This window comes from Pseudorca crassidens, chromosome 3 (genome assembly GCF_039906515.1).
Source record: "Pseudorca crassidens isolate mPseCra1 chromosome 3, mPseCra1.hap1, whole genome shotgun sequence".
Taxonomy (NCBI): domain Eukaryota; kingdom Metazoa; phylum Chordata; class Mammalia; order Artiodactyla; family Delphinidae; genus Pseudorca; species Pseudorca crassidens.
Genome location: NC_090298.1, coordinates 61,532,355 through 61,557,500, shown reverse-complemented (window position 1 = coordinate 61,557,500; position 25,146 = coordinate 61,532,355). Strand labels below are relative to the sequence as shown.

The 25,146-nt window shown below is 35.6% G+C and overlaps 1 protein-coding gene across 2 annotated transcripts in view; it reads left to right on the top strand.

Moving 5' to 3' along the window:
* Positions 1-25,146, top strand: part of TBCA (tubulin folding cofactor A) — a 102,151-nt gene that overhangs the window by 69,379 nt on the left and 7,626 nt on the right. Inside the window, exon 2 of one of the 2 annotated variants that reach the window (XM_067731060.1) lies at positions 15,847-15,952. The exons of the other annotated variant lie outside the window; for it this stretch is intronic. Within the exon in view, the coding sequence (XP_067587161.1) occupies positions 15,847-15,952 (106 nt within the window). The remainder of the gene's footprint in view (positions 1-15,846; positions 15,953-25,146) is intronic. 2 annotated transcript variants of the gene reach the window in all.

Here is a 25,146-nt window from a genome sequence, read left to right as displayed (position 1 = left end):
TTTCTCCCCTACATATAAACAAGTTTGAGCCTGCTGCTGTGTCTTTCTTTAACCCCAAATACTATAGTTATTACTTGGGTTTTTTAGGTTGACCAGACAAAATGATGTTTGTTATAGATATATTCATATGTTATCATGGTAGTCTATCCACAGAATCAGGATCCTGAAAGATTCTATCAAATAACTCATCTGAAATAGTCCAGGAAGACTGTGTAGAACAACTTGGAAAAAGCTGTGACGTTCTTAAAATGCTACAAAATATATTATTTATATATTCTTCTGTTTTTGTGAGATAAAGTTAGAGGTTTATCATATTTTTACATGCTGACACATATTCGTGGGACAAGAGCTAAAGGTGGAATGCCTCCAGTTGTGAAAATGCAACATTTAAAAACAGTGTTTACTGACAGATTCAGAGAGTCAGGCTGCAAAAATGTTTTACTGAGTAAAGAAATGAAGAATAAAAGGGTGGAGTATTAGAGATAATACAAACTTTTTTTAAAACTGCAGACTATAATTAATATGATACAGAGAAGAAAGATTAGAGGAGTCATTGGGAATCACTAAACCAACCTTATAATAATTAAGAAAATTTTACTATTGAATATTCACACAGATTTGCTAGCTATTAAAATTGTGTCAAATACATCTCTGTATCAAGTACCATTACTAAATATTACTTAGAAGTAGTGTTTAAGCAGTTAAAGACTTAGAAATTTGACTTAATTTTTTTGAATGCTTTATATGTGGTAAAGTACAAAATAAATATACATTGAAAGTGTATTTCAATACTTTAACATTTACCAGATTATTTACTATATGTATACCTTTAGATAGGAATATAGTATGAAAATTATTTTCAACTGTTAGGTTTTTCTGAATGGAAATTGTTAACAGTTCATGATTATTGTCATTCTTCTGTACAAAGGACTTAAACAAGACCTCAATATCAGTAATATAAAAATAGCAGAAATCTTCATACATGTTTCTTCTTGAACCACTGTGACCTAATGAATAAATCTTAGTACAACAAACTGAATAAACACATTACATACCAAAGTACCTTTGTATAATGCTAATAATCCCCAAATCATGAGTTGTTCTCTGGACCCTAGAGCTGTACAACTGAAAAATCTCAGATTTGGCTCCCAAATTTTCTCATCAGTAGTTCCAAGAATAACCTGAGTTACTGAATCACCAAGAATAATTACTATAGTAAAATATCATTAAATTGGGCTTATTTTATAATTTGATAAAATTCAGGTATCCTAACTGATGTTAACTTTTATTATCTATGAGAGGTGACAGTCGTCAGTCAGCTAAGTCATTTGCATCAAATGATATTTTCTTTGCCCATTTAGTTATAACCAATATTAGTTTGGAATAACTATATAGTTCATAATATATCTGAATGTTTTAGACAAACTGAGCTATTTCACAGAATAGAGTGATGGTGTTGGATATTCTTTTGCTAATAACTCTGGTTTGTTAGGGTCCTTCTTCAGATGCTGCCTTAAATCCCTTTTGCATCTAAGTTGTGTATAACAATTTTGGAAGTAAATTGTTAATACTAATAGCACAGATACAGTTCATCCAATGTAGTAATGTGTACCTACCACGTTTTAGGTTCTCCTCTTCTTCTAATGCATCTAAGATTGAATTGGCTGGTTTTGGTTTTTTAGTAACTGCATCACATTCTTGGCTCATATTGAGCTTGCAGACAACTTAGCTCTTTTTCCCTGAACTGCTCACAAGCCAGGCATACTTCATCCAGTATTTGTGTGATTCTGACGTTGACATCTCAAATTGGGAAAAAGGGTATTATTTTAGAGTGGGATGGTGATGAGCTTAGTTTTCAACCTGCTTCAGTTAGTTGCCGGTGGGATGTCTAAATAGAGATGTTGCAAAGACAGAGATATGGGTCTGGGCAGAGGATAAAATGTCAAGTGTACAGAGAGATTTGCGATTTTAGGTAGTAATTAAAATTGTCAGAGTGTTTTTGTATGGAGATGAAGCAGCTGTGGGAGGTGCTATTGCTTTCTCATACAGACTCAAGCAGAAGCTATCCACAATAGTGTCTTTATAGCCCTTTTATTATTAGTACACACTTTTCAGTCTCACTGACTTTTAAGGGACTAGTTTAGAGGATTAGTGAAATAATTAGTTTTACATTTGTGTTTTTGAATTATTAATTCCTAAGACTTATTAATTTATTAATCACCAAGATCCACAAAATTGCACAAAAAATAGTGATATTGTATTTGGCATGCATCAGTTTAGCTGTTTACAAAATGTCTTTTTTTTTTTTTTTTTTTGTGGTACACGGGCCTCTCACTGTTGTGGCCTCTCCCGTTGTGGAGCACAGGCTCAGCGGCCATGGCTCACGGGCTTAGCCGCTCCGCGGCACGTGGGATCCTCCCGGACCGGGGCACGAACCCGTGTCCCCTGCATCGGCAGGCGGACTCTCAACCACTGTGCCACCAGGGAAGCCCAATGTCTTATTTATTAAAAGTAATAATGCATATATTTTACTTGAGTAATGACTATAACTTGAACCATCTTCAATTTAATGGATTAATTAATGGGTACAGGAAGATGATAAGGTAACAAATACCATCAAACTAAACATTTAACTTTTCATTTAGGATACACAAGAAATTGATAACTGTTGCTTCCAGTGTTGGGACTGAGGGGCTCAGGGCAGGGAGTGTGTGTGTTGGGTTGCCTTTTCACTTTGTGCTCTTGTGTACGATTCAAGTTTTGAACCATGGGATGATTTTACATTTGGAACAGGTAAAGAAATTTAAATTTTGAAACTCATTTACTTTAAACATGAGATAGTATGATGTTTAAAAAGTATTGACACTTGAAGTTAGAAGTCATAATTTCAAATCCTAATTTCTCCATTTCCTGGCCAGCTGGCCTTAGATGAATCATTTCACCTCTTTGAAAATGGGGATGGTGATAGCTGCCCTGAATACCACTCAGGGTCATTGTGAGTTCATTTAGTAAACATATCTGTGAGGCACACACTGAAAGGTGCTCATAGGAGACACATTTCCAGTCCTCAGGGCATCTACTTTCAAGTGTAGAAGTCGACAAAATTATAACATATTTAACTTATAATTTCTATGATGGAAATAAACATGCTATAAAAATTCATAGGAAAGATCCATAGTGGCTGCTTGGGGAGTGGTAGAGTAGGGGCTAGAGTGGTCCTTATTGAAGACAAGGACATTTGAGTTAAGTTTTGAAGAATGGGTTGGGAGGATATGGGGGAGAAGATGAGAGAGGGAGAAGGCATTCCACCCAGAACAAGCAACATTTCCAGACCCATCTCATTTTATGTGTGTTTGTGTGTAGCACATTTTTGTTTTATTTATTTTAGGAGAGGATGCTGTAGCAGGTTCTTCCTTAATTTTGCTGACCCCCAAAATCTTGACTGTGATTATTAGTTGAAATTTGGAAATAGTGGAAAATTTCACTTGGAACTTTATAGTGACCACAAAAGAATTAGTAGAGAATGACTAAAACTCACTGAGTTTTAACTTATACATTTTTATATAGACCATAAACACTAAATCATCGGATTCTGATGTCAACCTCCAATTGTTTCTCACTAAGGAACTAGTGAGAATTCTTAATTAAGGCAACTAAAGCAATAAGCCTCTAATTTGCAGTTCACTTGGAGTTCCCAGATGAGATTTTTCTTTTCTTGCATCTTTCTTGGTATCTTTGTCCCCACATACTTTTGTAAAGACATAGTTTCTTCTGTGTGTCTGGGGTCTCATCACTAAACCCTTAGTCTTCAAAAGCCTAAAATTTACTCTAAATACAATGTTTCACTCTGATTTCTGTAAACTGCTTTCTTCCAATATGTTTAGCAGAAAAGCTTGTACCTGCTTTACTTGTTAATTCAAATAGCTTCTTTCCCTAATCTTGAATACTTTTTTCATCTTCACTGGGGAAGATAGGAATTTTAAATTGATTTGACAAGTTATAGAGTTCCAAGCTGTGAGTAGATATACTTTTCCTGGTGCCGTATTGTTTACTTTATAGAGCCATTAAACACCTCAACTCCATAATAGTTTATAGACATTAATATTTAACTATTTAATGCTCACTGTCCTGTAAGTCACAGTTTAGGGGCATTGATATTTTACTATTTAATATTTAACATCCAGTATGTTACAGAAGTACTTTGTAAATTGAAAATACGATATAGATAGAAGATAGTATTATTTATTATTGATATTAGCCTACAGTAAACACCATGATTATTAAAAATAAACACAGATTTTAAAAATTTTCTGCCAGTTTAGTGTTTGTTGTTTGGTTTGTTGTTTTTAATTTTTTTCCTTGGGTCGTGCCATGCAGCTTGTGGGATCTTAGTTGAATGACCAGGGATTGAACCCAGGCCATGGCAGTGAAAGCCTGGAATCCTAACCACTAGGACACCAGGTGTCAGGGATTTTGCAAAAATTCATGTGAGATATTTCTTAATACAGTGGAAAACATAAAATTGGGTATTGTATTGTATAGGTAATTTCCTCTTTACATTGTATTTATTTGTGTGTGGGAAGGAAAAAAATGAGGCATCTCAATTTCTAAGTGATTTATCCGTTTAGAAGAAGTTAGTCCAAAGTAAGAAAGCATTATTTCTATACCTGCAGAACATTCTTCTGTTGTTAATGACTCTATCATTTCAGATCCTTTTAGCTTCGAAGAAAATAATAATAGAAAATCAAACTATACGTGACTTAAACTATAAGGATGTTTATTATCTTATACAATAGGAAATCTGGAGGTAGGGTGCATTCAGAGTTGGTTAAATCAGTAGTTTAATACCGTCACCAAAGATTCAAGTTCTCTGACTTCCCAGAGTTACCTGTCCTTTTAGGCTGGGTCTCCTCATGATCCCAAGGTGGCAGGTGTCACAGGTGATGTCTAGGGGAGAAAAGAAAATTGTACTTGCTATGTCACATTTAGGAAGAATGACAAACTTTTCAGAAGCCCCTAGCAAAAGCTACTTTAAAAATGCAAATTGAATATTTCAAACAAGTGAGGAAGACATAGTTTGCTCATAGGTCTATTATAAAAGTTGAAAATGAATAAATAGATTATAAATATATATCATTTAAAATATGGTATATATAGGATTACATTTCTTTCTCATTGGATCCCATGCTGCTCAAAGGATACTATTCTTATAAATCCAGGTTAAATTAGTTTTGTTTTTCATCAGTTGCTTCATATTACAACCATAACTATGTTGGGGGGTGGACTGTGGAGGGGGGTACTTTTCCTGGAGTTTCTAATTGTCTTTCATTCTTTCATTATTGGGAGAAAAAACACATAAATGATTTCTACCTTCTTACTCATTCTTCTTCTTAAAGATGTGTCTGTAAGACTCCATACTAAGATTCTCATTTAGATTGATTGTTTTCCAGGCCTACGACACAGTCAATACTGGGATTTTTTTTTTTCCTTCATTAGACTGTTACATTACATTGACCATGGTTTCTTTTCTTGATATTCATCTTCATTTTGCTGGAATACATTCTTAAGTAAATTTGTCAGAAAGGAGGCAGAGTAGATGAACTTTTTGAATTTTTATACAAAAAAAAAAGTTCTCCTGGCCTATGACTTCTTTCATCACTTTTCTACATGACTTACTGTTTCTTTCAGATCTCAACACATATCCCATTCTCAAAGAGGCCTTCCCTGACCATCTTGTTTTAAATTGTGAATCCCCGGTATTACCAGCCCTTCTTCACTGCTTTTTCTCTTAGAGCACTTTTCACAATCTAACATGCTATAATATATTTTGCTTATTGTCTTTATTTTCCCACTAAAAATGCCATAGGGCAGAGATTTTTGTGGTTTTGTTCACTGGTATATCCTTGGTACATAAAGTGTCTGGCACATAGTAGCCCCTCAGTAAATAATTGCTGAATGAATTAGTGAATTTTCCTCTCACTATTATAGTTATAAATCCAGGTTTTAAATTGTTTTCTCTCAGAAGTTTGAAGGGATTGCTCCCATGTCTTGTGGTATCTAGCGTTATTAATGTGAAAGATAAAACTTTTATAGGTGACCTATTTCTTCTCTGTTTGAAAGCTTTAGTGTTTTTGGGTCTCTGAAAATTCTCAACAATGTACATAGACGTGAGGTTTTTTGATTCCAATTGGCACTTAGAAATCCCTTTCAGTTAAGTTTTTTTTTTTTCCCATCTCTGGGAAAATTTATTTTTTTTTAATTGAAATATAGTTGATTTACAATACTGTGTTAGTGTCACGTGTACAGCAAAGTGATTTGGTTATGTATATTCTTTTTTTCAATTCTTTTCCATTATAGTGTGTTACAAGATATTGAATATAGTTCCCTGTACTATACAGTAAATCCTCACTTATCTATTTTATGTATAGTAGTGTGTATCTGTTAATCCCACACTCCTAATTTATCTCTGCCCCCAAGGGAAAGTCTAGTTTTTAAAGAAAAATTCTTCCCCTGATTTTTTACTTTATCACTATCTACAACTCCTATTGGTTATCAGGTTTATCTTCTTTTCCCTTGATGTTCATTTCCCTTATTTTTCTCTTTTTAATTTTACATCTCTTTAATGTAGGCTTTGATATGCTTATTAATATTTCAGCAGTGAAATCTGGCATACTGTTTTCTTTGACTAAGATGAAATACTAAATAGTAGGCTAAAATAGGGTAGATTGAATTAATATTTGCATTTTGTTTATGACTACTAATAATGAATGACTAAGGTAGCTTATCATATCAGTAGAAAAAGGAAGTATTCATCAATAAATGATCACTAGTTTACTGGAAAAGGATTTAGTCTAATTTCTCCTCAGACACTATATATTTTAAATATTATATAATAAGAAAATAATATACATCTATAAAATTTAGGAGTAGGGAGGTTCATCACAATATTATTTATATGGGGATGTCCAGATGTCTAACAGCATTTAATAAGCTGTCATACTGGTATTATGAAATGCTTTGCAGCCGCTAACAGCTATATTTTCAAAGAATATGTAATGAGATTGGAAATGGTACACTATCCCATTTATTTATTTATTTATTTATTTATATACAGTTGTCTCTTGAACAACATGGGTTTGAATTGCATAGGTCCACTTATACATGGATTTTTTTCCATAAAGATGTACTGCATTACTTTTTTTTTTTTTTTTTTGCGGTACGCGGGCCTCTCACTGTTGTGGCCTCTCCCGTTGCGGAGCACAGGCTCCGGATGCGCAGGGTCAGTGGCCATGGCTCACGGGCCTAGCCGCTCCGCGGCATGTGGGATCCCCCCGGACCGGGGCACGAATCCGTGTCCCCTGCATCGGCAGGCGGACTCCAAACCACTGCGCCACCAGGGAAGCCCCTGCGTTACTATTTTTGATCCATGGTTCAAGGATGCAGAACCAGATACAAAGGGTCAACTATAAAGATATACATGGATTTTTGACTGTGAGGAGGATCAGCATCCCTAACCCCTGAGTTGTTCAAGGATCAATTGTGTGTATATAATATAAATTTTCGCACATGTTTAAAAAAAACTAGTGAAAAATATTCAAAATGTTAATACAGATTTCATAATCCCTTATATGAAACTGTTGGGCCCATATGTATTTCTGAATTCCAGGTGTTTTAGATTTTGGAACAATAATAAATGCATTTACATGGTAGTGTCTAAAGAAGTACTCTATAATCAAACACATTCATATTTCTGCAGTGAAACATGATTGTTCACATTAAGTAGAATACATAAAGTCTATAAATATTTTCATGTCAGTTGAGGTCACATTTTGCTGGTAAATGAGTTTATGCCAAACTTAATTCTTAAATTCCAATTTTTTTAAATGTTTTTGGAATTTTAGAATTATGTCCATTTTGGATCAGTAGTAGTTAGCTTGGGCAATGAGATTATGACTGATTTTAAAATTTTATTCTTTATAATCTTTCAAGTGTTCCTGTACTTATAGGAGCATATGCATATGTATGTTACAGAAAAATATTTTAGTAACAAATTTAAGAACTATGACTATATATACTTGAGTTAAGTTTTCTTATTAAATCTTAGCCTTTCCTAGAGAAAGGAAGAAGAGTCCAATTCACCAGAAGCTATTCATTCATAGATTTAACAAATACTTATCCAGTAACCATACTATTTTAATAAACATAGATAACCTTATAAGTTTTCAGGGAAGTTAATATTTCAAACATAATATAATACCATTTCACACTCTTCTTATTGTCAGAAATTTAGTAACTCGTACAATTCCAGTTGTTCACCAGGATGCCAAAGAGAAGCAGGAAATTTCATATACTGCAGGTTGGGTATCAATTGATACAACCATTTTGGAAAGCAATTTGATAATATCTAGTAAAGCTGAAGTTGTGTATATACTCTCTAAAACCTCTTCCATGTCATGTGACTTGTCATCAGTACATTGATTTATACTGTTTGAAAGTGGAACTTTTTCAATTTCTCTTGCATCTTGCCTTAGCATTTTATTTATTGTAATTTTACACGCTGGTATTACTGGGTTCTCACTAACTGTGATTTTTTTCCTTTTGGGGGACAGTACGTTTGCTCTTCAGTAACTTGCTTCCTGAGCCTTTTCACAGTATGGCTTTTTATTTTTTAAAAACAAAAACTTTACTTATGCTTGTTTTGATATTCTAATAGTCATGTAAATATTCAGCACCTTTACTTGTCAAGTGTGATACGTAGTTGACTGTCTTGTCAATTTTGCTGAGGCGATGACTGCTATTTTCCATGGAGAAGTACATGGAGTAGGATGACTAGGATTACCAACCAGAACTGTCAGTGGATCTAGGCATAGAATTTCTCTCTTTCATTGTATAGTTTCTCAGAAATCACTGTAGTTTTCTTATTTCTCAAATTTTGTGGATCACCTTTGTTCCACTTCAGAATTGTCTCATGTATCTCTTTAAATTGAAAATGTTAAAAGGCAATAGTGAGATTTTTAGACTCAACTTTTCATTCAGCAAACGTTGAGTGTCTACCATGTGTTAATTACAGATCAGGAATACAGTATGAATACAACCTAATCCCATCTTCAAGGAACTTAAGACCTAGCAAGTAAGACTTGGTTTCAGTGTGGTGTGGTAAATGCTAAGATGGTTAAGTAGGGGTTGGATAGAGTTAAGTCGAGGTCTTCCAAGTCAGGGGTCAGCAACCCTTTTTTGTAAAGGGCCAGGTAGTGTATATTTTAGACTTTGTGAGCCATATTGTCACAACTACTCACCTCTGCTATCATTACGTGAAAGTAGCTATAGAGGATACATAAATGAATAAGTGTGGCTGTGTTCCAATAAAACTTTATTTATGGACACTGAAATTTGAATTCCATATGATTTTCACATGTCACAAAATATTTTTCTAATATTTTTAACCATTTAAAAATGTGGGGCTTCCCTGGTGGCGCAGTGGTTGAGAGTCCGCCTGCCGATGCAGGGGACACGGGTTCGTGTCCCGGTCTGGGAAGATCCCACATGCCGCGGAGCGGCTAGGCCCGTGAGCCATGGCCGCTGAGCCTGAGCGTCCAGAGCCTGTGCTCCGCAACGGGAGAGGCCACAACAGTGAGAGGCCCGCGTACCACAAAAAAAAAAAAAAAAGTGAAAACTATTTATAGCTCTCAGACCATACAAAGACAGATGGCAGACCAAATTCAGCTCACTGGCCATAGCTTGCCAACCCTTGTTCTAGGTCTTTGAATTACAGGATATTGTTAAATGTGCTTATTTCTGATAGCTTATCCAGTCCCAGCTACTTTCGTTTACTAGAGGAGTTTAGTAACCTGTCATCTTTAGAAATATTGAAAGTCTTATTGCTAATCCCGGTGGTTTCTGGTTATCCCTGATATTCTGAATACTAATTGTGATTCTATTAAGGTAATAAAAACAACAATAATAGTTCTACTGCATTAATGATATGCAAGTTTCCCAGCCCACAGGTTCTAAACTCAGTTGCTTACAGGGTCAAGGAAAAGGCTTGAGTGTTTGAGAAACAGGGAGTCGTGTGAGTTGGGGCACAGTGAACAGCAACACATGCCTCATCTAAAACAGTCAACAGCCACTACTTAGTTCCATCCAGTAGTAGGATGCAGCCCTAATATTCCCTGATAAAAAAACATCTTAAGAGAAGCCAGAAAGCCAGACTTAAATCTCCCAGTTGTTAAATTTGGTAACAAATATGTTGTTGTTTTTTTAATTCTTTCTGTGAATAAAATAAAACCATCTTTAGGTCCCATTTAAGCAGGCTGGCAACTTGCCATCTCTGTCCTAGCATTTTCTGTGTCAAAGGAACTTTTACAGAAATATCTATAGTGATATGCATTAATGATTTTATTTTGAAATTTTAAGCCTCAGAGGATATTTTTATCTTAATACTGAAAATATTGTTAAAGCAGTTTTAAACTAGAAGTCAAATGCAAATTTCTATACATGATGTTCACATGTTCAACTCTCATTAAGTCCAGGTTTGAATGTATCCAGTACTACTTACAGCTTTCCCCTATAGCTGAATTTATGGTCACAAGCTTTTTTTCTTTTTCATTTTGTTAACAACTTTATTGTGATGTAATTCAAATACCCTATAAGTCACCCACTTAAAGTCTACAATTTGTTTTTAGTATATTCACAGAATTGTGCAGCTGTCACCACAGTCATTTTTAGAACATTTTTATTACCCCAAACCCTTTAGCTATTACCCTCCAAATTCCCCCATCCTAGGCAACCTCTAATTTACCTTCTGTCTCTATAGATTTACCTATACTGGATATATCCTATAAATAGAATCATACAATATGTGGCCTTTATGTCTGACTTCTTTCACTTAGCATAATGCTTTTAAGGTTCATCTAGATTGTAGCATGATTCAGTACTTCATTTCTTTGTATGCTGAATATTATTCCATTGTATGATATACCATATATTGTTTGTCCATTCATCAGTTGATGGACTTTTAACTTGTTTCCACATTTTCCTATAATGTATGCATAATGCTGCTATGAACATTCATGTACAAGTTTTCATGTAGACATACGTTTTCATTTCTCTTGGGTATATACTTAGGAATGGAATTACCGAGATATATGGTAACTCTGTGTTCAAGCTTTTGAGGAATGACCAAGCTTCCAAAGCAGTTGCAACAGTTTGCATTTCCACTAGCAGTGTTTGGTGGTTTCAGGTTTTCCACATTCTTGTCAGCAACACTTATTATTATCTGACTTTTTGATTATAAACATCCTCATGGGTGTGAAGTGCTATCTCGCTATGGTTTTGATTTGCATTTCCCTGATGACTAATGATGTTGAGCATCTTTCCATGTTCTTGTTGGGCATTTGTATATCTTCTTCAGAGAAATGTCTATTCAGCTTGACCATTTTTAAAACTTTTATTATTATTGTTCTTTATATATTCTAGATACAAGTTCCTTATCCAGTATATGATTTGCAGATATTTTCTCTCATTCTGCAGTTGTCTTTTCACTTGCCTGATAGCGTCTTTTTTTGGCTACTTGGACCCTCAGCAGTGAAAGTGCAGAGTCCTAACCCCTGGACCACCAGGGAATTCTCTGATAGTGTCTTTTGAAGCACAGAATTTTAAAAATTTTGATGAAAGCCAATTTTTTTTTCTTTTTCTTGTGCTTTTGGTGTCATATCTAAAAAGTCATTGCCAAGTCCAAGGTCACCAAGATTTACCTCTATGTTTTCTTCCAAAAGTTTTATAATTTTAGCTTTTTAGATCTTTGATCCATTTTGAGTTAATTTTTGTATATGGTGCAAGGTGGGGAGGGGTGGAAGTCATAGGCTTTTAACTTCAAAAATCAAACCAAAGGTAAAATATCTGAAAATACTAATAAATAAATACACAAATAAGTGGCAAGAGATACATGAAACAAGATTGCCAAAATATTAATAATTGTTGACTGAGTGATGAGTACCTGGGGTTTATTATGCTATTTTCTCTACATGTTTTGTTTGAAAATATCCATATAAAATGTTCTTCTAAATATCAATTTTTTACAGTTTCTTACTATCTTTTTTTTTTTTTTTTTTTTGCGGTACACGGGCCTCTCACTGTTGTGGCCTCTCCCCCTGTGGAGCACAGGGTCCAGACGCGCAGGCTCAACGGCCATGGCTCACGGGCCCAGCCGCTCCACGGCATGTGGGATCTTCCTGGACCGGGGCACGAACCCTTGTCCCCTGCATCGGCAGGCAGACTCTCAACCTCTGCGCCACCGGGGAAGCCCTCTTACTATCATTAATCGCAGGCTTGTCATTGTATCTTTAGCATGGCTTGGTGTTGGGCTGTTAGTTACTAGATGGCCATAAGTACAAATTCGGTTATAACTATGAAAATCTTATTTAAAATATTATGAGAAACTGTAAAATCAAGATATCAAATTAAGCTAAAACTTTTTTATCCCAAGGTTTCTTAATTCTTGATTTACCCCCAAATTTTATTCTATTTAGAATTTTATGAACAGTATATTTAAATGTGTTGTATGCAGATTTGTGTAAAGTTTATAGATTACTACAGTGTACTTCTCAAACTTGTGTTGAGAGGCAGCTGTTCTGGAGAATGCTGAGTGGGGGAAAGTTCATTTTTGCCTCAGGTAAGCTTGCAGTTGAACAAAATTAAATTGATTTTCTTACTACAAGATTTCTCAGGACCCTTTAATGTGCAAATATGTATCATAAATTTTTAAGATTTGGCAAGCAGTGTTTTTTAAGCTTATTTGACTACTAATGTACTATGGAATAGTTTGTAAAACACTGGCCTGCATATTTAAAATCACGTTATGTCCGTACATAGACAGTTAAGTAGTTTGTTATCATTTGCTTATCATTACCTCGATGGCTGTCATTTCTTAAAATTTCTCCTTATGTCTATCCTTTTCTGTTGCTTTTTCTTATTTCTTTATTTTACTCTTAAATATTTGTCTAACTACTAAAAGTGACCAGATTTTGAACTTGCTATGTTTCTCTGTAGGTGTGGGGTTTGTAAGACTAAAAAATATTTTCAGTTAATTATGCATTTAAAATATAATAAGTTATGACTTTATATTTATTTGTACTTGTTATTTTTATAGCATTTGAAAAACTAGCAAAAGATAGCAATGTTTAGAGAATTACAACTATTAGGTATATTTTGGTATCTTTCTAATTGAATTTTGCTTTATTCCAGAAAATATAGCCAAAGGAATAACTAGCAGACTTTAAAATCATTCAAAATTGTGCCACTCAGAGATAATTATAAGCATCTAAATTTTTTTGATAAAAGTAATACTTATACATGGGGGAAAAAACCCTGGAACTTTATTGAGAGGCATAAAATGAAAGCCTCTCTATTTACCTCCCAGCTGACCATCCCTACCCCAAATCATTAGGGCTTTTCTCCTCAGGTAACCACAAATAATAGTTTCCCAGGTATCCTTTGTTATTTGTTTCTTGAATATCCTTTGTTGTTTGTTTATATTCAGGGCAACATAAAATTTATACCTATTTTGTTTTGTTTTTCACTTTGAGATATTTTAGGATGAGAATTTGAAGGTCACATATTATATTCTACCGTAAATACTGTGAACTTTTTGTCATGTTTCTTTCCATCTATGTCACTAGTGCAAGATCATGAAGGACAGGATGAGCCTTGCTTGCACAACTCAAAATTCCAAACTGGAACATTTTAGTATTTTAATATTTAGTATGCAGTTTATGTGGTGATTTAAATCCAAACTAAAGCTGACTTAAAAGCCTCCCAAGTAGTATGACAAAAGATTTTTTAGATTTGTGAACTTATGTTAAGTCCTATTAGACTATGAAAATTAAATTGTCTTTTGAAATACACTTAAAAATCTTTATTGCAAATGATTAGACAAAAGCCATGCTCTAATATGATTTTTAATTCCATCCCAGTAACATAGGTCTAGAAGTAAGTCAGCAAGCCAGATGGAAAAAGCTGCTTTTAATAGCTATGGGACTGTGAAAGTTTTTTTCTTCTGTTCCTTAGGAAATATGTACATAGGAATATTAGTGTTTTCTTGGACTGCACTTTTCTTTTACATTAAAACTTTGATTAATGAGAATTAGGGGAGATTGCACTATTATGGTTAATTGAATTTTGGTTATCTGAGGAATAATTAGTAGAACTTCGTATTGCTCTGTTCCTTATTGTTGAAAATCTTCCTGATCTCTGTCAATACCCTTTCTTGCTTTAGTAATTAAATAATTGTTTGTTTCCACTATTTGTCTGTGAGAGAACCATGTCTAAATTATATATCTCCCCCCCCAAAAAAAATGCCCTCGGGCTTCCCTGGTGGCGCAGTGGTTGAGAGTCTGCCTGCCAATGCAAAGGATACGGGTTCGTGCCCCGGTCCGGGAAGATCCCACATGCCACGGAGCGGCTGGGCCCGTGAGCCATGGCCGCTGAGCCTGTGCATCTGGAGCCTGTGCTCCGCAACGGGAGAGGCCACAACAGTGAGAGGCCTGCGTACCGCAAAAAATAAAATAAAATAAAATAAATTATATATCCCAGTCCCTCGCACAGGAAGGTCAGACACAAAATTAAGTGCATAGTAAATACTTTTTAAACACTTTGGTTGTTGAAAATAACCTAGTCTTTCTTTGTTTTGGATTTGGCATGCAATATACTGACTTTTTTCTCAGTAAGCTGAGCTTTTACCATTATGTTGTTTTAGGTACATGTATAAAAGTTTGGATAACATATATCAGTTAAAAAAAGACATTAGAGCCACGAAAGGCCCCGAATAGCCAACAATATGGTACTGGCCCTAAAAACAGGCACACAGATGAATGGAACAGAATAGAGAGTCCAGAAATAAACCCACACTCAGATGGTCAATTAATCTATGATAAAGGAGACAAGAATATACAATGAGGAAAAGACAGTCTCCTCAATAAATGATATTGGGAAAACTGGACAGCTACATGCAAAAGAATGAAACTGGACCACTTTGTTACACCATATTCAAAAATAAACTCAAAATGTGTTAAAGACTTAAATGCAAGACCTGAAATCATAAAACTCCTAGAAGAAAATATAGGCAGTAACCTCTTTGACATTGGTCTTAGCATTTTTTTTTTTTTTTTTTTTGGTTACTCCTCCTCAGCAACATGGATGGACCTGGAAGGTGTTAATGCTAAGTGAAATAAGTCAAACTGAGAAAATACTGAATGATTGCACTTACATATGGAGTCTAAAAAACAAAACAAAACAGAAACAGACTTGTAGATACAGAGAACAAACTGGTGGTAGCCAGAGGGAAGATGGGGTGGGGACACAGACAAAATAGGTGAAGAAGATTAAGAGATACAACTTTGTGTGGTTACAGATAACGTATGGTTATTGTGATGATAATTTCATAATGTATAAAAATATCAAATCACTATATTGTACACCTGAAACATATATTATTAATGCAATTTTAAGTAAATAAATAAATAAAGCAAACAATAAAGAAATGTTAGTATATAATAATTTTGAATGTTATTTTTACATTGTAAATACAGTTACTATAATGGAATGTTTTTAATTAAAAATTTAAGAATTCCATGCTTTGATAGATTGGCTTGCTTTAGGCAGGTATAAAACTTAAGGTCATGAGGTTCATACATCTGGGGCTAATGTAGTTTTCTTCCCTTCCCTTCTCCTCCCCATCTAGTACATATGCTTTTTAAAGTATACTTTATAGTTACAGAGTTTCTTTGTTTTTTATGGTCTGTTGCTAGAGAGAAAGTTAATTCTCTGAAACAGTTTTTGGTTTATTTATAGATTGGTCAAAGAAAAAATGATGTATGAGAAAGAAGCAAAACAACAAGAAGAAAAGATTGAAAAAATGAAAGCTGAAGATGGTGAAAATTATGCTATTAAAAAGCAGGTAAAATTATATCTTAAATAATAACAGCTAACATTTACATAATACCATATTAACAATGGATTAACAGCCCTCTGAGAAGGTCCTACTAAAGGTCCTATTAAAATCTCCATTTAAAAATAAGGAAAGTTACCATCTAAAAATAAGGAAACTGGGGGCTTCCCTGGTGGCGCAGTGGTTGAGAGTCTGCCTGCCGAAACAGGGGACATGGGTTTGTGCCCCGGTCCGGGAGGATCCCACATGCCGCGGAGCAGCTGGGGCCGTGAGCCATGGCCACTGAGCCTGCACGTCCGGAGCCTGTGCTCCGCAACGGGAGAGGCCACAACAGTGAGAGACCCGCGTACCGCAAAAAAATAAATAAATAAAATTAAGGAAACCGAAACACAGGTTAAATAACTTGCCCATGGTCACACAACTCCTAAGTGGCATACCTGGGATTCGAACACAGGCATTCTGGCTCTGGAATTTGTGCTCTTAGCCATTAAGCAGTACTGCCTCTCCAGTTTTAAGTATTAAATATAAAATGGCCTAGTCTTATAATTAAATATACTTATATTTACAGATATTTTTCCCAAACTGATATGAAGACCACCAAAATTATACACACACACACACACACACACACACACACATATACACATTATGCATTTCAATGGCTACTTCTGATTATCCTCATGGCAAGTTTCAGTCTCCTTAGCATTGTATACACGGCTCTTCTTAATTTTGGTACCTCCTTATCATTCCAGCCTCATCTTTTGCCAGTCCCTATCTGGACCTCTTAGGTCCTGCCTTTTAGTTTCCTGAACAAGCCCTTTCTCCTTTACCTCTGAGATATTGCATATGTCTGGGATGTTCTTCCTACTGGTCCTACCTACCCTCTCCTTATTAATTCCTACTTATTCTTTAAACCTCCTCTACACTCCACCCTAACACTGAGTTAGGTGCCCCTCCTCTGTGGTTTCATAACACTTTATTTATTCTCATCATAACATCTAATTTATATTCACTCCTGGTTGACACTTCTTTTGTAATAGCTTGAGAAAATAGAGGCTGTCAAGGGAACTTATATTCCCACCACAAAATCTGTCAATCTACCTGCACCTGTACCCATACTACCCACCTTCCTTCCTGTTAGAGTGGATTATGTGCCTCAGCCCTTGTTACAACCATCAGTAACACTGTTATCACTTCTTTCTTACATAACCTCTCCTTGGAATGCTCTTTTATGTTGGCATCTTTGATAGAATGGTCACCAGGTTTCACTGCCATTTTTTCTCACTCTGCTTTGCTGAAACTCTCCCTCTCCCAGCTTGCTGTCTCTCTCCCATCTCTCTCTATGTGTCTCTTTATCTCTCTATCTTTAAAAAATTTTTTTAACCTTAAGAGTTCTAGCTACAATTCCTCTCTAGGTAATCTCATACCATCCTTTAACTTTAAGTACCATCTTTATGCCCATTCATTTGTTTGCACAGAACATATTAATTGAACCCCTGGCTACTTGCCAAATACTGTTCCAGGCACTCTTAGACGTGGCATTAAAAGCAACAACAAAACAGAAAAACCCAAAATTCCTGCTAACTTGACATTCATTCTGGTGCCAATATCTCCCAAATTTCTATCTCTGGGCCCAACCACTCCAATATGTATCAGTATATTCAACTGATCACCAATTTGACATATCCCTTGTGTGTTCAATACAAGAATCTTGGTCTTCCCTCAACCCAGCTCACCTCCCTGAAACAAGAAGCTAGTCTTTCTCTTGTTTCCCCCCTCTCAATAAATGGTACGTCTACTTATTCAGATACCCAAACCAAAACTTACGGGTCTTCTCTTGATCACCAAGTCCTCTTTCTTTTTCTTTACATTTCTTTCTCTACTGCCACTATCCTAGTCCAGTCCACTATCACTTCATGCCTGTACTACTGCAAAAGCCTCCTGGTTGATATCCTCTTTGTCTCTTGATAACTCTCCATTCCTTTCATACCACAGTAGCCAGGTTGATCTCTTTAAAAAGTATATCAGATTACTTATCCCTTTACTTAAAATCCAGTGTCCAGTGCATTTGGAATAAAATCCAGATAACACTAAGTAAAAGGAGAATATAAAATAACTTATACAGATTATATCTCAAGACTTATTTCTTAAATCAGCTTTATGAACTCACAGTGGTTTTCATCATATAAATTATGTTACAGATGGTAATGCACACTTAACCCAGACTTTAATTAAGTAAAATTAATCACTTAAAGTGGATTTTTCTTTTTTTTTTCTTTTCTTTTTTTTTTTGCGGTACGCGGGCCTCTCACTGTTGTGGCCTCTCCCGTTGTGGAGCACAGGCTCCGGATGCGCAGACTCAGCGGCCATGGCTCACGGGCCCAGCCGCTCCGCGGCATGTGGGATCCTCCCAGACCAGGGCACAAACCCGCATCCCCTGCATCAGCAGGCGGACTCTCAACCACTACGCCACCAGGGAAGCCCTAAAGTGGATTTTTCTGTAGGTAGTTGCTTTCTGTTGTGCACAAGGAATGCAGTGGCACTTGAAATGTCTCCTTCTTCAGGTTATACAAGAAGAGAACTTATTTTCTTCAGCTTCCAGGAGAGCCTGCCTTCCTCTATGTATGATCTAACAAAGGACATTCGTGTGTCAGATATTCTTAAATTGAGAGAGGATTTGTAAATAGGTGTGCAGATACAGTATGTCCCCCAAAATGTTGACTTTTGTAAACTAACTGCCCTTCATAAGGATTTACATATGGAATGTAACTTTTTGATTCTTAACTTTATGTTAAATGCTTTTTAAATATATACTTCCATAAATATTCATATCATTTTTGTATCTCTCTCACTTTAAGGTACTCTATTTTTTTCCCACATTTAGTGAGAAACATTACAACGTAGTGTATCACTTATTTCACATAGGTCCTTCTTAGACCCCATCTGGTTTATTTTCCCACTTGTGTAGTTAGTGACCTTGTTTAGTTTTTCTTTGCCTTTTTCTTTTCATCACCAATAATGTATTTTAAAATAGTCCTATAGCTAGAATATGAGTTGTAAGTTACTTGGAATGGGGAATGTGTTTCCTTTCTAAATAAAATTCTACAAATAATGTCACAGATTATCACAGAATCTGTTTTATTTCATTTGTATTTATATATTGATTATCTTTCAGTAAAATTACTACTTGATAGGTAAGGATTAACTCTTTATTGAATCCTATGTTCTAATTGTTACTTAAAGATATTAGCCACTCACATATATATGGAATCTAAAAAAAAAAAATAGTTCTGAAGAACCTAGGGGCAGGACAGGAATAAAGACGCAGACGTAGAGAATGGACTTGAGGACATGGGGGTGGGGGGGAGGGTAAGCAGGGGAGAAGTGAGAGTGGCGTGGACATATATACACTACCAAATGTAAAATAGATAGCTAGTGGAAGCAACCACAGGGACATCAGCTCAGTGCTTTGTGACCACCTAGAGAGGTGGGATAGGGAGGGTGGGAGGGAGGGAGATGCAAGAGGGAGGGGATATGGGGATATATGTATAGATGATTCACTTTGTTGTACAGCAGAAATTAATACACCATTGTAAAGCAATTATACTCCAATAAAGATGTTAAAAAATAAAAAAATAAAGATATTAGCCACTTACTGGTTATATCATTGACTACATATGCAGATGTAAAAGGGGAAAAAATTTGTTCAAAAACCCTTTCTAAACTCAACCATGTTAAAATTCTTTTGTCACAGTGGTCATGGTTTATAACATGATTTTCTAGATTCATAGTCAGCCTAGTACTTAAATTCAAGAATACCAACCCATGTCTAATTACAGAGCAATAAATTGTTTTGTTTTCTGATATTCTCAACCTGCAGTGTATACAGTTTTCAGTTGCAGTTTTGTTTCAGGGTCTCATGAAACCTTGTCTTTAGCCCAGCCTACATGCTTTTCTCAATTCCTTTTCCTGGCTTAGCTTTGCAGTGGCCAGACTTACATGTTTTTTCTTATGTGCAAGGGGAGTTGCATTGCCAGAAGCACTGCTCTTTTCCTAATTGCCTACTACTGTAAGGTCAGGAATTGTTTCATGACATTTGCTGATGCCCCTCGTAAAAAATATGGAAGCCAAGTGCCAGATTTTGTGGGTTCTCTACTCTTCTCCCTGTATTTCCTCCTCTTCTGAGCTAAATGCCATCCCCAGTCACTGTACACTACCTTGACTTTTCTCTCACTTGGTTCCATTTTGCTCTGGCTTTCCTAGATCTTCTGAACGAGCCCTAATATTTTATAACGTACACATACAATGCTGTCTCTTGGTCCCTGTCAAACTTCTTACCTGAAATTGATTGCCAAAATTGTTCTCTCTTGCACTGGGCTTAATTTTGGTTGTTTTAAAATAAATAACTAGGCAGGAGTTTCAGGACCCTAATAAGCCAAAATACCAGTCAAAGAGTTATTCTATAACACAGCATTCAAATGTTGACTTGATATTGGTTTTAGCCTTCTGCTTATGATATTCCTCTTTTCCTCCAATATCCTCATCCCCCGATTAGGGATGGTTACAGAGGATTTTGCCCTCAACTGGTGAAGGTATTCTCGTCTTTTTTTGTTTTTTTTTTAAAGCCTATTCTGGAGCAGAAATGATTGGTAATAATGACAATCAAACATATCTCAGTTATTTTACATAAGGCATGATGCATCTCTTACCTTCCAGAAGTAATATTAAAGGACAAACTGGTTCAATTTTCAACCAAGGTTTCTCACAAAAACCTTACATTTATTACATATAATTGCAGTATTGTGAAATTTTGCACCACATTTTTTGTGATTTACTTGAAACATGAGTTAACGTTCACAATTTGATATTTCTTTTTCCTAAAACTGAAGGGGCAATTTTTTCATTAAATATATGGAAAATAATAGGAGGTTTCAGTCTACAAAGAGGAATTTGACCAAGGGTCTCTTACAAGGCTGCAAGAAACACCAGAGTTTTTTTATCAATAACTAAAATTTTATTGTCTCTTGGTACATATAATCAGGTTTTTAAATGGTGTTCTATTTATACACTTGCTTTTTTTGTTTTTTGTTACAGACTCACAGGGAGTTGCAAAATATTTTCAGGGAAGTCTCATATACCCTTTACCATTCCTTTTACAATGTAGCATCTTGCATAATTATATTACAGTATCCAAACCATGAAACTGACATTGGTACACCACAGAGCTTATTTACATTTCACTAGTTATACATGTACTCATTGTGTGTGTGTATAATTCTATGCAATTCCATTGCATGTGTAGCATGTGTAACTACTGCACGATCATGATGGAGAACCATTCCATCACAAGACTGCCTTTTGCTATCTCTTTATAGTCCCTGTCCTCTCCACCCCTTAAATCCTAAATAATTAACACTCTTTAAAGAATGTTATATAGCATGGAATGGAATCACACAGTATGTAACCTTTTGAAATTGACTTTTTCCACTTAATAATTTCTCGAGGTCCATCAAGGTCATTGAGTGTATCAATAATTTGTTCCTTACTATTGCTGAGTAGTGTTCCATGGGATGAATGTACCACATTTTAACCATCAAAGGACACTTGGATTGTTTCCAGGTTTTGGTTGATACAAAAAAAGCTGTTATGAACGTTCATATTCAATTTTTACATGAACATAAGTTTTCATTTTCTGGGATAAATGCCCAAGCAATTGCTGGGTCATATTAGTACATTTTTTGTTTTAAAAGAAACTACCAAACTCTTTTCGAGTGGCTGTACCATTTTATGTTCCTACCAATGATGTTTGAATGGTTTGACTTCTCCACATCCTCACCAGCATTTGGTGTTATCACTGTATTTAATTTTAGCATTTAACCATCACCTACATGATAAGTGTGTAATGATAGCTGATTGTGCTTTTAATTTGGATTTCCCTAATAGCTAATAATGTTGAACGTCTCATTTGCTTATTGCCCGTCTGTATATCCTCTTCAGTGAAATGTCTGTTCATGTCTTCTGCCCAGTTTCTAAATAGATACTTTATTTTTTTACTTTTTGAATTTTGAGAATTTTTAATATTTTCTAGATAAACGCCCTTTGTTGGATATGTGGTTTGCAAATATTTTCTTTTAATCTCTAATTTGTCTTTTTACCCTCTTAACACAATCTGTTACTGAGCAACAGTTTTTAACTTTGAGAACACCTTATTTACAGCTAATGCTTCCTTTTGTGAATCATACTTTTGACCTCAAGTCTAAGGCCTCCTTGCCTAGACCTAGGTCCTGAAGATTTTCTCTTTTTTTTCTAAAAGTTGTATGGTTTTATGTCTTACATTCAAGGCTTTGATTGATTTTGAGTTAATTTTTATTGTAAGGTATGAGGTTTAATTAAAGGTTCATCTTTTTGCCTATGAGTGCCCAGTTGTTCCAGCAGCATTTGTTGAAAAGGTTATCCTTCCTCCATTGAAATGCTTTCATGCCTTTGTCAGAAACCTGTTGGACTTATTTGTGTGGGTCTATTTTGGGGTTCCGTTCTGGTCCATTAATGTGTCTAACCCTTTACCAGTACCACACTATCTTGATTACTATAGCTGTATAGTGAACCTTAACACAGGGAAGACTGAGCCCTCTCAGTTGCTTTTCTTTTCTTTCAAAATTGTTTTACCTATTGTAGTTTCTTGGCTTTTCCATAAAAATTTTAAAATAAGCTTTTCTGTATCTGTAAAACACTTTGCTAAGATTTTGATAGAAATTGCATTAAACGTATATAGATCAACTTGGGGAGATTTGATATCTTTACCACGTTGAGTATTCCAATCAGTGAACATGGTAAGTCTCTCCAGTTTATTTAGGTCTGACTTTCATAAGTATTTTGTAATTTTCAGCATACAGATCCTGTACATGTTTTGTTAGATTTAAACCTAAGTATTTCATTTTCTTTGAAGCTATTGTAAATGGTATTGTTTTTAGTTTCAGTTTCCAATGCTGTATTTGTTGTTAGGTATAAAAGTGCAGTCAATTTTTGTGTGTGGATCTTACAACCTGTGACCTTGCTGACCTCACATATGAGTTCTGGGAGTTTTTGGTAGATTCCTTCTGATTTTCTACATAGACAGTCATGTCATTTGCAAGTCATTTGCAAATAAGAACAGTTTTATTTCTTTTAAGTCTGTATGTCTTTTATTTCTTTTCTTGCTTTGTTGCACTGGCTGGAACTTACAGTGCTATGTTGAATAGGAATGGTCAGAGTGGACATCCTTACCTTGTTCCCAGTCTTAGGGAGATAGTTTTTTATCATTACATAAATATTAGCTGTAGGGGTTTTGTAGATGGTCTTTTTCAAGTTGAGGAAATTCTTCTCTTTTCACAGTTTTGCTGAGTATTTTTGTCATGAATAGGTGTTGGATTTTGTCAAATGCTTCTTCTGTGTGATTTCGTAAGATCACATGATTTTTCTTCTTTGGCCTGTTGATACTGTGAATTACATGGATTAATTTTCAAATATTGAACCAGCCTTGATTGTGTTATATAATTCTCTCTTTTTTTTTTAACATCTTTATTGGAGTATAATTGCTTTGCAATGGTGTGTTAGTTTCTGCATTATAACAAAGTGAATCAGCCATATATATACATATATCCCCATATCCCCTCCCTCTTGCGTCTCCCTCCCACCCTCCCTATCCCACCCCTCTAGGTAGTCACAAAGCACCAGCTGATCTCCCTGTGCTATGCAGCTGCTTCCTACTAGCTATCTATTTTACATTTGGTAGTGTATATATGTCCATGTCATTCTCTCACTTCGTCCCAGCTTACCCTTCCACCTCCCTGTGTTCTCAAGTCCATTCTCTACGTCTGCATCTTTATTCCTGTCCTGCCCTTAGGTTCTTCAGAACCATTTTTTTTTTTAGATTCCATATATATATGTGTTAGCATACGGTATTTGTTTTTCTCTTTCTGACTTACTTCACTCTGTATGACAGACTCTACGTCCATCCACCTCGCTACAAATAACTCAGTTTTGTTTCTTTTTATGGCTGAGTAATATTCCATTGTATATATGTGCCACATCTTTTTTATCCATTCATCTGTAGATGGACATTTAGGTTGCTTCCATGTCCTGGCTATTGTAAATAGAGCTGCAATGAATATTGTGGTACATGACTCTTTTTTTTTTTTTTTTTGCGGTACACGGGCCACTCACTGCTGTGGCCTCTCCCTCTGCGGAGCACAGGCTCCAGACGCACAGGCCCAGCGGCCATGGCTCACGGGCCCAGCCGCTCCACGGCATGTGGAATCCTCCCAGACCGGGGCACGAACCTGCGCCCCCTGCATCAGCAGGTGGACTCCCAACCACTGCACCACCAGGGAAGCCTGGTACATGACTCTTTTTGAATTATGGTTTTCGCAGGGTATATGCCCAGTAGTGGGATTGCTGGGTCGTATGGCAGTTCTATTTTTAGTTTTTTAAGGAACCTCCATACTGTTCTCCATAGTGGCTGTATCAATTTACATTCCCACCAACAGTGCAAGAGGGTTCCCTTTTCTCCACACCCTCTCCAGCATTTGTTGTTTGTAGATTTTCTGATGATGCCCATTCTAACTGGTGTGAGGTGATACCTCACTGTAGTTTTGATTTGCATTTCTCTAATAATTAGTGATGTTGAGCAGCTTTTCATGTGCTTCTTGGCCATCTGTATGTCTTCTTTGGAGAAATGTCTATTTAGGTCTTCTGCCCATTTTTGGATTGGGTTGTTTGTTTTTTTGTTATTGAGCTGCATGAGCTGCTTATAAATTTTGGAGATTAATCCTTTGTCAGTTGCTTCATTTGCAAATATTTTCTCCCATTCTGAGGGTTGTCTTTTTGTCTTGTTTATGGTTTCCTTTGCTGTGCAAAAGCTTTTAAGTTTCATTAGGTCCCATTTGTTTATTTTTGTTTTTATTTCCATTTCTCTAGGAGGTGGGTCAAAAAAGATGTTGCTGTGATTTATGTCATAGAGTGTTCTGCCTGTGTTTTCCTCTAAGAGTTTTATAGTGTCTGGCGTTACATTTAGGTCTTTAATCCATTTTGACTTTATTTGTATAATTCTCTTAATTGCTGAATTAGATTTGCTAATATTTTGTTGAGGACTTTTGCATCTAAGTTTATGGGAGATAATGGTCTGCAGTTTACTTTTTTTTATACTGTATTTGTTAGGTTGGGAA